Source organism: Carcharodon carcharias, chromosome 23, assembly GCF_017639515.1.
Source record: "Carcharodon carcharias isolate sCarCar2 chromosome 23, sCarCar2.pri, whole genome shotgun sequence".
Lineage (NCBI taxonomy): Eukaryota > Metazoa > Chordata > Chondrichthyes > Lamniformes > Lamnidae > Carcharodon > Carcharodon carcharias.
Window position 1 is genome coordinate 22,765,447 of NC_054489.1, and position 16,551 is coordinate 22,781,997.

General features: G+C 40.6%; 1 protein-coding gene across 1 annotated transcript in view; it reads right to left on the minus strand.

The window, feature by feature from the left end:
- The window catches only part of mpp2b (membrane palmitoylated protein 2b), a 524,997-nt gene that overhangs the window by 70,580 nt on the left and 437,866 nt on the right, over positions 1-16,551 (minus strand). Inside the window, exons 4-5 of the mRNA XM_041173430.1 lie at positions 13,275-13,427; positions 10,464-10,619 (exon numbers count right to left, since the gene is read on the minus strand). Coding sequence (XP_041029364.1) covers positions 10,464-10,619; positions 13,275-13,427 — 309 coding nt within the window. The remainder of the gene's footprint in view (positions 1-10,463; positions 10,620-13,274; positions 13,428-16,551) is intronic.

Sequence of the window (16,551 nt, forward strand, 5' to 3'; positions counted from 1 at the left end):
TATTGGGGAAAATGTGGACTTGTCCACTTTGGAAGAATAGAAAAGCAATAATCTATATAAATGGAGAAAGATTGCAGATCTTTGTAATATAGAAGGACCTGGGTGCCCCGGTACCTGAATCATATAAAGTTGATATGCTGGCACAGCAAGTGATTAGGAAGGCAAGTGGAACGTTGCTGTTTATTGCAAGGGGAATAGAATATAAAAGTAGGGAAGTTTTACTGCAGCTGTGCAGGGCCTTGGTGAGACCACATCTGGAACATTGTGTAGTTTTGGTCTCCTTATTTGAAAAAGGATACAATTGTGATGGGAGCAGTTCAGAGAAGGTTCACTTAACTCATTCCTGGGATGAAGGGCTTATCTTATGAAGAAAGGTTCAACAGGTTAGGCCCATACCCACTGGAGTTTAAAAGAATGAGAGAGGTGATCTTAATAAAACATATCAGATCTTGAGCAGACTTGATAGGGTAGATACCAGGAGGGTATTTCCTATTGTGGGAGAGACTTGAACTAGGGGCCACAATTTAAAAATAAGATGCCTCCCTTTTAAGATGGGGATGACAAAGAAAAGATTCTCTCAGAGGGTCGTTAGTCTGTGGAATTCTTTTCTCCAGAAAGCAGTGGAGGCTGGGTCATTGAATTTATTCAAGGCGGAGTTAGATAGATTTTTGATAGACAAGGGAGTCAAGGGTTATTTAGGGCAGACAAGAAAATAGAATTGAGACCACACTCAGATCAGCCATGATCTTATCCAATGGTGGAGCAGGCTTGAAGGCCTTGTCCTGCTCCGAAGTCCTATGCTCCTAAATGCAATGTCCTTCTCCAAGTATGTTATTTTCCCAGAATTTTACGAGTTGGCGAGCGGGGGCGGGGCCCGCTCGCCGACACGTAAAATGACACGCGGTGACATTGGGGGGAAACTCCCGACGTCACCGTGCCTGATTTAAATTTTCAGGAAGGCGGGAGCGCAGCCAAATCAGCTGCACGCTCACTGAGCTGTCAACGGCCAATTGAGGCCATTGACAGGATCAATTAAGCAATTAAAGGACCTGCATGTCCAACCTTAAGGTTGGTGGGCAGGCCATGAGCCCTGGCGGGAGCTAGAAAAAACATGAAACTTCATCCACGGGCGGGATGCGGTTTCTGTAGGCTTTAAAAAATTTTAATAAAGGTTTTGTAAAAATTATGGACATGTCTCAACTCATGTCACATGAGGGGACATGTAAGGGAAATTTTATTTTTCTATTTTTGTTTTTTTTACATTTAGAGCCTATCTCCCTGAAGCAGCGCTTAGCCTCAGGGAGATGTGTGCACTCTTTCGTGCCCACATAGGGAGCACATAGTCCTTCTCTGCAGATGTCACGCTGGGTGGGCCTTAATTGGCCTGCCCACGTAAAATAGCGGCACACCCGTACGCACCCATCCATCAACTTCCCCCCCAACGGGGGGGAAAATTCAGTCCAATATTTCAATAGGTTTTTTTATTATCCCAGGGATATTGGTGCCTCTGTTATACAAGTAGTGTCCTATGAGACTCCTATAGGGTTCTGCTAGACTATATGTTGCAGAACATGGGTGTGTTGCCCAGCCAGTACTTTAGATGTTGGATGTTGTTGGGCCTATCCCATATCCTACTCTTTCTATGAGGGAGCATCTCTAACAGTGTAAATGTAGAGGGAAAAGGGGGAAAAAAGAGGATTAATGAGAACGGGATAAATGTGAAAAAGATAGTTGCACATGGACAAGGAAAGGGACAGGAATGTAGTTGGGAGAACATTAGTAACTGTCAGCTGGTTGGTTCATTGAGAGAGGGTTAGTGGATGTATTGCAGCACTGCAAATGAGTTCAAGCAGCAGCATGCAAGATTCCAGACTGCCAAGGTTAAATCACTATTGTAAACCTTTTAACATGTAATTTAATCCTGCATGCAATTATCTGAGGCATCAAGCTAACATTATTATTTAGAATAATGAACATTATTTTTTGGATGTATGCATATCCCAGAACCTTTTTTTAGCTCTTTCATTAATTATTGAAGCAGCTGAATTGAAACTAATTGGAACACAATTTTTCTAAAGGATTATTTCCCAGTTCCAATAATGTCACCAATTCTCTTGTATTGCCAATTCGTAGAAATTTCCAGAAAACCAATAAAGATAGGAATGTTGCAGTAATAATTAAAATGCTGACTGATCATGAATGTGTCAATATCAATCCAAACTTCACAGGGCTGAAACCTCAGCTTCAAACCCCACAGAAATTGGAAAAGAAGGTTAAACCTCACAGCAAGCCTTGTCTTTTATATAACACATTAGATTTTTAAAGGATTATTCCCAGTTCCATTAATGTCCCAAATTCTCAGCCATATTCAAAGAAAAAGTTGACACAAAATGTTTTTCAATTTGATGATTCCAGTGCACCTATTACATGGTATTAGCATTTAACTTGTCCCAGGGGACTTTACAGGTTCATGCAACAGTATCTCCATTCTTTATAATGGAGATATTCTTCAGAATACCCAGAAAATCATATTTTGTGAATATTAGCTACAAGGACCAGTATGCTATTTTACATCCTGAAATTTCTGTCATTAATTAGGTTTTGAGGTAAGATGCCTGCAGGGTGATATTAACTGTGACACAAATTCACAATGCAATTTACTTTTACATTAAGTTCCTAAATGACCACCTCTATGTGCAATTCTATGAATACATAACATATAAAATAGATGGAGGTTGAAAAGACTATTTTTTGAGCAGTGAAACAGGCTTGTATAACCCTCACTTCTATTCCTTCCTTTCCTCTTTATGCTCCCATTCATCTTTGTTCACTTCTTCATTTTCATTTCCTGGTTTCCCTTCAGCCATTTTCTTTCCCATTCTTTTCCTCTACAGAAGCTGAATTTAAATGGTCTGTTCTCACAAGATTGGGAGTAGACTGTTTTCTGATGTCATGGTGATTGAGGGATAAATATTGGCCGGGACACTGGATGGAAAACCGCTGGTCTTAGTTGAGCAGTATCAAGGGTTATTTTATGCCCGCCTGCAGTGCTAGAGACAAGCTCTCAGGGAGTGGGGGAGGGGGTCTCTTAAAAGAGCTCTTCTGGATTTTCTCATTGCACTGTAAACTTGAACCACAGTTCATGCTATCTTGCCGGGATTTCCCTTCAAAATCTATTAAATGGAAGAAGTTTCAGTACGTGAAAATAGCATCTCAGTCCCGTTAGCTAATATTCACGCACAAAACAATGATTTTCTGGATATTCCAGTGATAAACATTATAAAGAGAGAATTGGAGACATTAATGGAACTGGGAAAAAGCCTTTAGAAATCTAACATCTTTTCCAATAGATGAGGATTATCATGTGGCTTAACCCTTATATTCAAATGTCTATTGGTTTGAAGCTGGGGATTCAGTCCTGTGATTTTGGGATTAACAGTACTTTCACAGTTTTAATCTACTACAGTACAAAATCCTATCTTTTTAATTCTTAATGCTAGTTGTAACACAGTATTAGAGAAGTACAATATATAACAGAATATTCTATCTCTTCTAAACAGGATAGCAATTATTAGGAAAATTGTAAGTTCCAGTCAGTTGACTGAAGTAGATCATTTGAACTCCCCTTTCCTGCCACATGAAATAAGGTTTCACAGACTTTAATGGTTACCGTCCCAGAAGGGGGGAAAAACTTTATCCTGAATTTCCTTTCCTGTCACCTCTTGGCATTTACTCCGCTTGGGACCATCCTGTCAGCCTCTCATTTTCATTTCATACTAATATTCAACAGCATCAACGTTGATGTTCACTGTTGCCATGGGATAGAAGGCACAGAGTCTACTTTGTTACTTAACATACTATCATTGTGAAAAGTTTACGTGAAAATAAGCAACTCTCCAGAACTGACTGGGATGCTCCATTTTGATTAATATAAATCTCAATCTGTGCCCCAAAATGAGATTAAAGCCAGAGATGTCATATTGAGAATGCTGTGACAGTTTTCAATTACACCTTGTTTCCAACTTTATACTTGAGAGCTACTGTATCATATCAATAATTCACTCCCTTTTGAACATCAATTTCTTAAGCTACGCCAATAATAATTTGCAATTATATATTTTTATTGCAAGATCATGGGACCAGTTGTTATTCTTTTCCCTGGGACTTGTCTAATATTGACTTGGGCATCTTCATTAAATCTAAGTTAGTTTCTTCTGAGGCAAGTTATTTACACTGACAACATTCTATAACTTCAAGATAATTCTTGGAGTAATTCTTTTCACATTGAACATTAATTATAATTATTTTCTGTGCATCATGGGCCACATTTATCCTTCTGTAGTTCGTCATTCATAAACACAGTTTCCTGCATCATATGCTCCAATATCCCATGAGTTTTGCACATCAGAGTCCCAAGACAAACATAATAATGTTTAGCACAATAATGATGAAATGTCTGATTTAATTTGCTGTATTGTAAACTGAAGGCCTGATACAGGTTGATTGGTAGTAATCAAATCTTACTTCTAGATCATGGATGTATCACCCTATCTGAGTAACCCCATTTAAACCCTTTGACTTGCTTAGTGCCTTGCAGTCCACTGCCTGGTCTTATGCACAACAACAACATGACTTGCATTCATGTAACCCTTTTTAAAGTATGTGGTGTTGATAATGGAGTGGACATGAGGTCAGGAGCTTAGCTCAGGGTTGAATAGGGTACCAGAAGTTACAAATGATTCAGTTCAGCCTCAGACAGTGACGAGGGAGAGGCATGGAATCACAAACTTGGAAATGAAGTTAGTGACAGAAATGTGACACAAAAGCAAAATACTGTGGATGTGTGAAAACTGAAATAAAAACAGAAAATGCTGGAAATACTCAGCAGGTTAGGCAGCATCCGTGGAGAGACAAACAGAGCAGAATATTATGGGAGGGCTGGCGGGGAGGGGTTGGGGTGGATGGTATGCCCCTTAAGAACCCATAACGCGCTGCGGTTGGGCTAAATTGGGGCAGTGTGGGACTTTCCTCCCTCACTTGGGAGGAAGCCATAAACTCGAGAGCTGCCGGTCAATTGGATTGGCTGGCAGCTCCGTCAATCCTGGCAGCACTAAGAGTATTAGTAGGTGCTGCCGGGACTGCAAGCAGACCCAAGAAGGCGGCCCGTGGATTCCAGAGCCAAGTACGTCCGGGTGATGGACGGGGATGGTCCCGGCAGTTTAGGGAAGGGGCCAGGGTGGGGTTGGTGTGTTTTATGGAGCAGGTGGCTAGGAAGAAATGGCAGGTACTATTTTAGGAGGGCTGCTCCCTGATCAGCAAAGGTCCGCCACACCGCCCCCCACAACTCCCCGAAGACAATACCCAAACCCCCCATCCCCACTCCTTTCTACCCTTTGAAAAGGTTTTTTTAAAAAGCGGCCCGCCTACTCCCACCTGACTGCCCACGTCAGCTGTATTATGGCATGGTCAGCATATTATCGGGATCAATTGGCTTGTTAACAAGCTCAATTGACTCTTGATTATTTCTTTAAATATGGCAGGCGGGCTGCCAATTTCGGTGCCCGCCCAGCCCCATATTATGGGAGTGAGCTTGGGGGTGGGTGGGAAGTTTGTGGGATGGTACCCACCCCATTTTATGACCCCCAACTTATTCACAGAGCTCCTGATGAAGCTACATGTTCGAACCAAGTCCAAGGCCAGAAAGCTCCGCCCCTAAGATTACCCCGCACTTAGGGCTGATTTGCCTATACATTCACATGATCACCAAAACAGTGTGAAAGGTTTTACTTACAATCGCTACATTCCTCCCCCTTTAATTTTGTTTTACATCTCTTATTTACAAGAATATCTTAATCCATAACATATACAAATATATACAGTTCATGCAATTATAGATTGAGTCTTAGAGGTGGTTTTCTGATTCGGGTAGAGCGACGTAACTCTATGACTTAAGAATCTTCCATTGGATCGACTTGACCAAGAACTGCAGCATCAGGGACACTCTTAGGCAATGGCAGTTCAGAATTATTTACATCAACTGAGAGGTATGTCTATTCTATGTCGATCTGGCTCCTCAGGGATCAAAGGTTCGACTTCAATTTCAGGTGGAGTAACTGGTTGTTGGAGTGTCTCTCTACTTCTTAGATGATCCATGTGTTTCCTAACAATCCATTTTCCACTTCCACTTGGTGTGACAAAGGTCGTGCTTCAGAGACAATTATACCAGGAACTCATCACAGTCCAGTTCCTAAATTTCACGCAAAAACTCTCTCTCCCACAGTAAATTTTCGATCCTTACTGTGAACATCATAATTCACTTTCTGACTACTCTGGTTCTTCTCCACCTTCCCCTCTAAGTTAGGGAATACCAGACTCAATCTTGTACAAAGGTGGCATTTCATTAACAATTCAGACACTGTTGAACCCATTGTTGCATGAGAAATCGTGCGATAGTTGAGAAGAAATCTTGAAATTCATGTTTCTAATGTTCCGTCGGATAATTTCTTCATTCCTGTTTTAAAAATTCGTACTGCTTTTTCTGCTAATCCATTGAATGAGGGATGAAACAGTGCTGTACGAACATTTTTAATCCTATTTAGATTCAAGGATCTCTGGAATTCCATCCTAGTGAAAGCAGTGCCATTATCTGAAACAGTGACTTCTGGTAGGCCATGTACACTAAAACATTGGCGCATCTTTTCAATAGTTGCACACGATGTAGGTGATTTCACTTCATACACATCCATCCACTTAGAATGCACGTCAATGATCAATAAAAACATGGTACCTAAAAATGGATCTACATAGTCTATATAGTCGATAAGGCCGCTCCCACGAATCCAGTGGATCTGAAATGGCAACTTCTGCTGTTGCTGATACTGGAGGCAGTGGTTAACCATTTTTCTCTATACCATTGTCTATACCTGGCCACCAGATATAACTTCATGTGAGCATCTTCATTTTCGAAATTCTTGAATGCGCACTGTGAAGCTTTGTCAATAATGACTCTCTTCCTTGTAAAGTGACAATGCCTCTTGCTCCCCACAGCAAGACACCATCTTGATAACTTAATTCAGGTTTATGGGCAGAGTATGGTTTTAGCTCTTCAGAGGCTTGTGCATTTAACCATCCTTGCAATACCTGTTCATGGACACTTGATAAAATTGGATCCCAGTTTGACCAAATCCTCATCTGCTTCACACGGACCAGTGAAGAGTTCAGGAAATTCAACACAAGCACAACTTCTTGAGGTACTGGAACAGTGTAATACTATCAGGCAAAGGGAAACAACTGAGGGGGCCTGCATTTGCTATATGCACACCTGGACAGTGCATAAAAGAGAACTCATATGCCAACAAAATCAAAGCCTATCTTTGAATTCTAGCAGAGGCTATCAGTGGGATTGCTTTATCTTCACTAAATAAACCTAACAGTGACTTGTATCTGACACTATGGTGAAGTGTCAACCGTCCAAATATTGATGGAACTTCTTTACTCCAAATATTACAGATAAGCCTTCTTTTTCAAGCTGTGAGTAATCCTTCTCAGCTGCAGAGAGGGTTCTGGAGACATATCCTATTGGCCTCTCAGAACCATCTTCCATCTTGTGTGACAATACCACTTCCACTCCATAGGGAGGTGCATCACAAGTTAGTGTTAATTCCTTTGACAGGTCGTAGTGTACTAGCAGACGTGATGGTTATAAAAGCGTCTTGACTTTTATGAAGGCTTCTTCTTCTTGTGCCTTCCAAGACCATCTGTGGTTCTTCTTCAATAGTAAGTGTAAAGGGGCAAACACTGTAGACAAATTAGGCAAGAAGCGACCGTAATAATTTATCATGCCCAAAAAAGACTTGAGTTCAGTGACACTGGCAGGAGAGGGTGCTTCCTTGATTGCCCTGACTTTCTCCTCTACTGGATACAACCCTTGGGCATCCATTCGATTACCCAAATAAGTTACTTCAGTCACTTGGAAAGTACACTTTTTTCTCAATTGTACACCAGCCTTCGAAAATCTCCTTAAAACTTCTAGATTGGCCAATTGTTCAGCTTCCGTTAATCCTGTGATCAGGATGTCATCCAGGTACATTACAACTTGTAGCAGGCTTTCCATGGTTCTTTGGAAAATCACACAGGCAGGGTAGGTATGTATGTTGGTATGGGCCCATGTGCGTGTTGACAGTTACATACCCTCTAGATGTGCTGCCCAGCTCCAGCTATTGGTATGCATGGCTCATGTCCAGTTTAGTGTAGAATCTTCCTCCGGTAAGTTTAGCATACAGATCTTCAATCCTTGGGTTTGGATAACTGTCTTGTTCACAGTTAATTTATAATCTCCGTAAATCCAAATGGTTTGATCTGGTTTCATCACAGGGATTATGGACATTGCCCATTCTGAAAATTGGGCTGGCTGGATTATTCTTAACTTCTCCAAGTGGCACAATTCTGCATCCACCTTCTGCTTTAAGACATAAGGCACAGGTCTGGCCTTAAAGAACCGGTGTGTTGCCTCAGAATCTACGTATATTTTAGCTTGCGGGATTTTTATCTCTCCCAACTCATCTCAGAATATGCTGTCAATCCTTTTTAACAACTCAGGAATTCCTCTTGTTCTGACTTGAAAAATTTCTGACCAGTTGAGTTTAATTTCTTTCAACTAATCACAGCCCAGAAGGCTAGGTCCTTCACCTGTTACAGCAATCACTGGCAGCTGGGCTAGTGTAGTCTGTAGGATACAGGTACAGAGGCGATGCCTTTCACCTGTATAGCCTCTCCAGTGTACGTCTTAAGCTGAGCTGTGGTTTTCTCCAGATTCAGTGGCTGGGTGCCTTCACTGAGATATTTAAAGATGTGTTCTCCCACCCCTGTGGTCGATGCTCCTGTGTCAACCTCCATGACTAGAGGCTTCCCATTTACTTGAAGGGTAATGGTGATTGGTTCAGTTTTCCTGGCCTTACGATTGTGTAGGAAATAGATATAATTATCAGCAGCTTCTGGTTCATTTATATCATGCACTTCAATCATCTTGGCCTGAATCGCTGTCTTGATTTTACCCTGCATTGCTTTATAATGTGCCCTTTTTTGTGACAGTAGTGGCATTCTGCCTCTTTAAACCTGCAGGTTACCCCCACATCGATAACACTTGAATTTCTGAATCACAGGTGAGCTGCTCCCAGTATTACTTTCTGTTTTTTGAGTGGTAGGCTCTGTGTCCCACTTCACGGTTGTCTCCCTGGTTTTCGCGTCATGCCCATCGGTAGCTTCCCAATCTTACTGAAGAATGACATCATGTTTCACACTCTGTAAAGCCTGTGAGTCCCTCCCAGAACTCTCCATTGCTAGTACTATCTCCATGGCCGCTTCAGGTCAATATTAACTTCTGCAAGTAAACGGCTCTGAATAGCGTCGTCGTGTACACTGCAAACCAAACGATCTCACAATGTATCATCTGGAGTATCTCCGATGTCACAGTGCTCTGTTAACTGTTTTAACTTCATGATATACGTTACAATCGGCTCACCTGGGGCCCTTACTCTAGAGTTGAACTTGAATCTTTGCATGATCACTGATGGCTTAGGCTGAAAATGTGCTTTCACGAGGTCTATTAGCTCGTTAATGGCGCGTTTGGGGTAATCAGACTATGGATTAGCTTATACGTCTTGCTCCCGCACACTTAGAAGAATTGCTTTCTGTTTCTCCTCTGCTGTTATTTCATTTGCCACAAAGTAGAAACCTAGGCGCTCTATGTACTAACTCCAGTCTTCCATGGATGAGTCGTACAGGTCAATTCTGCTGAAGAGTGGTATGACTGGTGAGTGTACTTTTCTTTCTTCCCTTAAAAATCAAAATACTCACATTTGTGAGGTGAGTTGCAGCATTGGATCTATTTACCCTCATCACCAAAAGTAATAAGCTTGCCAGACAGATTTCTTGTTAGAAACAGTAAACTTTATTTGCAGAGCTCCTGATGAAGCTACATGCTCGAATTAAGACCAAGGCTAGAAAGCTCTGCCCCTAAGATTACCCACGCTTAGGGTTGATTAATCTGCACAGTCACATGATCGCCAAAACAGTATGAAAGGTTTTACTTACAATTACTACAGCAACACACTGCATTCCTGATTCTTGGACTGGGCTTTCTGTGAGCTCAGCTCCTTTCCAGGAACATGGGATTATCTTTCTAATTTTGGCAATGCTAGAGTGGGAAGACAGATACGCGCTGACAGCAAAGACTGAGGAAGGAAAGAAAAAGTCAGGCTGCTTTCAGCTACTTGTGGCCAGTTGCGGAAGCAGCACTAGCAATTGGAGCAAGCCATCTTGCTTCAAGATGGTGAGTCATACTAAAAACTGGTAGCAGGCATGACAAACTATGTAGAAATTCTCAGCTTTGTAAAACTGTGGTTACCATCCAATACTTTTAATGCTGCCAACTTTAAAGTACAGTTCTGGATCTTTATACCTACCAAATGTTCGCCCTTGACCTTGCGAATCCCCACCATTCGGACAGCATCAGGTGGTACAGGCTGATTGTTGAACGTAGAGTCCATTAGCGACTCTGGACTTGGAGGTGGAGTTTCGTAGTTCTTCGAGGCAACTGAGTCGTGAGCTTCCAGCAGGGACTGCAGGGAAAATGGAACATGTAATCAGTGCCAAACTCTGGGCAACTGATTTAAAAAAAAAACCCAGATATTTCAAAATTCAAAAAATATGCCATTAATCAGCCTTGAGAGTTCTTTACCTAAAGGTTTATACTTACATATACAAGTGCATGCTGCAAGAGGCATACTTTATTTTTCAGCAGAGAAAGTGAGCTTTGTAATTCTGCTTTTTGAATTCCCCTTGCAATCTAACACAATCATTGTGTGAACTTGTGGAACAAGAGAAATCTTGAATGTTTTATCATAATTACACTATGACACCTTAATTTGAGCATTTGGAAGAATTCTCTTTTAATGTTGGTGTTGGCCCAGGGAAACTAATGTAGCTGCCTCCTAATTTGATACTAATTGAATTCAACACTGTTAATTGGTACCAACTGCAGGTCAAGTATCCTTTATCCAAAACCCTTGGGGCCAATTGCGTTCTGGTTTTCAGATATTTTCATTTTCCGAGCTACTGTAATATGGTTGGCCTAGGCTGCTTACATTACACTAGCCTAAGCCTAGGTTGGTTATAGTCTACAAAAACTCAGTTGTTTCTCTATTAGCCAACCCTCACACATCCTACTTCTTACCTGTAACAATATATTACATTGTTTTATTAACATACAAATTAACTGCATAGCTGTTCAAAAAAAGCATTCGGTTTTTGGATGTGTTTGATTTTCGGATATACGGATAGAGGATATTTGACCACAGTCTTTTGCGGGTAAGTTGAGCCTCCCAATTCCTTGCTTGTGATGACCCCTTTGTTAACTTATGGTGCTTCTGGCAGAAGTCTATGACATTCAAATCATCCATGGTGTTTCTGAGAAATTAGGTTATATTCTCTTGGATTAGTGCCAGTATTCTCGCCAATGCCAACTGGCCTTAAAAATAACCATCAAAATGGGCCCCTTGGTAACTTGGGAATGGCTTGACTTATTGCTCAGAGGACAGGTACCTGTGGTTTTTTTTTTTGCTTTTCTCTTGGTGAGCCTGATCTTTAGTCAAACGCTGGCCTTTTGTAGGTGCTAAATCACAATAGCAACGTCACTCACAGTTTGACAAGTTGGGAATAATTCAATCATAAACAATTTAGAAACACACAATTCCCTGGTTTGTATTTCTGATTACCTCCTGGACATTTTCCAGGAATAACCAAAGCCGTTGAATCCATCATGGAGTCTTCTGTAGGCATGTATTGGAATTATCTCCAAGCCGAATTCCTAAGTCCGGCCCAGCCACTATCCAGGAGAAGGAAAGGCTGCTGCAATGGTTCGAGCTCTTCCCAGCCAACGAACTGCATTAATGTATTTGTTAAATCACTGAAAAAAAGAGCCATTCTGCATCTGATTTGCAGTCATGCTCGCCGCAGAGCTTTCCAATTAAAAACATGGAGGAAGTTAGCAGAAACAAGAGTGGTGCGGTAGAAAACTAAATTTATGTCACTATCGTATGGAAGTCAGGGGCTGAGGCTGTAAGTTCAGCATAGCGATTATTTAGAGATATAAAGCATGAACATCGCTGAACGTTGATAAGGACCTATAATTAATGGCTAAGGCCATTAGTGATGAGATAGCATGTACCATTTTTACTCTCATAGCTTGTGCCATGATTTACTGCCTGTGAATCACCCTTTTTGCAAAACGTCCCAGTCCCAGTTTCTAAGCAGACCCACAGAGCAACAATTTGCTTGCTTCGTTAAGGATTGATGGTTTAATTTAAGGTTTGTCCAACTATTAAGCTCTTTATTTATTATGAAACCTGCATCAGTGGAGTGTAATTCCTCCATTCCTGTTTTAGTAGCAAATCTCTCAAATGAGCTATTAATCAAGTGAGAGTACGGTATATTTGATAGCTGTAGGTAATTGTGCAAGGAAACCATTACAGTCATGTCATTAAATAATCAAAGAAGGGTCTTGTTTCTGTAAGTGTTTTCAAAATTAGCACCAACAGAGCTTAAGTTGATTGAAATTTTATAGTCACCAAGCACGCTATTTGTTAAATTGGTTATAAAGAAATAGCCATACCATTTATTAGGGTAAAATTCAGTATGGTACTTAGCTAGAAAAATACAGCAAAAGGAGCTCACCATAATTTAGCCTCAAGCTCAACAAAGGACTAAATGGGCACAGAAGTCAGACAAATAGGCTCAATTTTCCAAGTGGCATCATTTTAATGATCAGGTCATTCACTTTTGTTAAGATAGGCTAATTGCAAAATCAGGGCTAGTGTCTTCACGAGGCTTCTATCTTTACAAGTTTAATATAGTGCCAGTTACACTTTGAATGGTTGACCATGGATGTTGGGTGTGGCTCATGGCTGGAATTGTCCAGTCTCCCCCCACCCCCACCCTCCCCCCGCCACTGCGGTGGGTTTCTCCACGATGGGGCTGGTGAGCCATTGAAATCGCTGTTCACATCAGCGGAACCAGAAGATCCTACCGGCGTGAGGGGCTGGAAAATTCCAGTCAATGTTTCCTCACTTACGGTTAACCCAATGACAGTGGCAAGATTACAGCCTGAGAAAGCTAGGATGTAATATCACTGAAGATTATAATTTGAATTAGAATGAAATGCATTGCAGCTACAGTGTAAATAAAGAACATCAGATAATAGCGTTGTTAGCCTATACCTGAAAATGTGGTTCCTGGAGAATACGAGTGAGTTCAGCTGCAGAATCATTCTCCTTAGCAATTGGGGTGATATCATCAATGATCTCCTTCACTAACTCCAGGTTATTATCACGTACAGCCTCTAGCTTAGTGTCTTCCAGCTTCTCATGGGCCTATGTGATAAAAATTGATTTATCAAAACAGAGATATGGAACTGATTTGTCAAGTTCTTTATCCTCAAAGTAAGTGAGTCACTAAAAATCAATATTTAAGCTTTATATAATGTAAACACTTTATGCAGCCACATACATTCCTTCTATAGAGAGGCCTGGCATATGCATATTAGTTGTGCACAGCACGACAATAGGCTAAGGAGGCACAGGTTCATACTAATGAAAGCTAAATTTAGGACTGATATCAGAAAATGATTTTTCATTCTAATAGTGGTCAGTATATACAATGGGCTTTGAAGAGGGGTGGTGGAGGCAAAACCCCAGAAACATTTTTTAAAAATAGCTAGTTATGTTATGACCGGGATGAGAGGAATGTGCAGTTTACCTAGCCCCACTGCTCTGCAGGTCGTACCATTAATTTGAAGTGTGATTCATTCACCAAAATAGCCAATTATTTACTTTTGTTACTGTTATCCAGAATAAGAGAGACTTTAACCAGGCTTCTTTCACTGTAGTTGCCAGGATATTCTTTCCAAAGGAGCCACAGCGTGGATGTGAATAGGGCTGGACCAATCTTTCTTGTCCCAGCCTTTCAGGTCCAAAAGCAGATAAGTTATATGGAGATATGAATTCTCTGGCTGTGGCAAGGCAGGGAGAGAGCCAATTAGGCTAACCTTCCTTTTTAACTTGTTCCCCAAAAGACTGAGTTCACAAACAACAGGTTCAACACTTAAATCTTGTCTCTGCCATGTGATTTCCAGTGAATCACTTGCCTTTGCCTTCACCAGTTTTTTTTTTCCCACCAATTAAAGTGATTGCAGTTCAGAGCAAACAAACCTCTCTTCCCCTTCAAGTACCATACTGGTCAGCTGATTTCTTGGAAAAGGCACACTTGTTTTACAGTTCCAAGGTGAACTTATGACCTTTTTTTAAAAAAATATCCAGGTCAGCATCCAAACGTCCAGATAATGCCACGTCTTTCTATACTTTAAAAGAAGACTACCATTTTAAAAGATATGAGTCCAACAGTTACAAGGATGAGGGTTGTTTTTGAATGGATGAGCTTGGATGATCTAAATGGTCTTCCTGATCTTCGTCCATCTTGTGATTTTACAATGTGCTGTTTGTGCAGTGGAATGAATTAATTTGTAAAAAATGAACCATGTGTTCTTTGTTCAACAATAGATCACTGCACTTGGTGAATAGTTTAAAGTGATGAGTGAGTGCTTTGTAAAGCGTAGATGTTTTTCCTACCTTTCTCCACAGGCATTGTTTAACCCCATCAACATCCTTCAGCTGAAAGCATGGAAACGTCTGGACTATGTGTATATAGAAAATACCAGCCTAGTTCTCATCTTCTGTGATGTTGTTCACAGGAGTGAAGAACATTCAGCATTCAGATGAATTAAAGGTCAGATGACACGGTACAATTGGATCAAAGCACACAAAAGATTCAGTTCCTATTCTAAAGTTTTATATTCTATCCTACATTTACAAAATATGCACTTTGATTTTATCTTGTTGCTTCAGGTAAATTGGGAAGCAGAGTTGGTTGAAACAGAGTTTATTTATAATATAGCTTAAGAACTGTGAGATGCCAGGTGGACACACTGCAGTTTCACCAGTGGAGATAGGATGTAATTACAGAGTGACATGCATTTTTATTTAAATTGCTTCATAGCCACCAAATGAAAAGTGCAATTCAATGGTGCAACTCACAGCCTCCCTCTTGCTACGATGGAACACTTCATTACAGCATAGGACTTCCAGTGGTGACATGTAACATTGTCAACTCAACCAAAGAAGAGCAAAGCGTAAGTAACTTGAGTACCCAATACCTTGAGTTTAACCTTGGTGTAACCAAATATTGAATGTGGCCCAATGCATTGGTATCCAAGCTTGCAAAAATGGGAAAAAGTAGGGTATTTATAACATAGATGCAGTGAATGGACTAAAGGCCAAATTTGCACTTAAGAGGATGTCACCGCCAAAAAAAGACGACATTAAGGCAATTCCAGCAAAATCACAAACACATCTGCTGTGAAGTTTAAATCATCCTCTGGACAAGAGCAAATGCATTTTCCTCTTCTTGAATAAGTTATTATGCCTCAATGGGCTTAAACTCCCTCAGAAATTTCCCATTAAAGTTGCAATCAACACGCACACACACACTCATTGCAAAATGGTGCATACCATTTCTTCAAAACAGAAAGTAATCTGTTAGTGGCATTAATTTAATAGTACAATCTCCTGGAGCTATGCTGTGCCCCAAATTAATTTAAAACATTTATTTCATTATAATTTTCTAAACTATAATTGCAGAAATGATTGGGTTGACTTCAATTGCCCCCATCGAGTGGAAAACGGGTCAGCAGGTTGGCCATGCTCTTTATAACCTTCCTGATTTTGAGCAGGTGATTAATCTGCTATTTAACGTGCTGATGGATACCGCTCATCCATTCAGCAACAATAGGGGATTCCAGCTCAAAATGCATCAGCAGAACCAACAAAGAGTCCAGAGTTAATATAAATGGATTTTGCAAAGCTTCATTTCACTGTGGTAGCCTTGAATTGATTTTGTGATATTAACTGTTGGGAGGCTGAATGCATTCATAAAACCTTTGCTCTTTCAGTACAGATTAACCCGCTTTATTTTGTTTAATATCTCCACCCAAATAATGGACAAAGGAGTGTGGCACAAAGACATTAAATTTTAATCCACTGTATTACCAAGAGTGCTTTTTCGAGCAATATCTGTAGGGTCACTGAAAGCAAATATCAATGGAAGTGCATTTTCCAATTCGTTTCAGTTCAGTAGTAACTGATTCAAAAAGGAGAGAACAATAATTTTTAAGTAATGGTTAAAAGCTGTTTGTATGTTGGCTGTGACTGGCTAAGGAACAGTTGCAGAGACATAGATATGTCTGAATAATAACTGGTTTATTGTATGAACATAACTATTTACAGATGTGCAAAGACTACAGGTATCACTCAGTCTTAGTGATGTGTAATGAGGCAGATTTGATAAGGGAGCTTAAGGTGAAGGAACCCTTAGGAGGAAGTGACCATAATATGATAGAATTTACCCTGCAATTTGAGAGGAAAAAGCTGGAATCAGACGTAA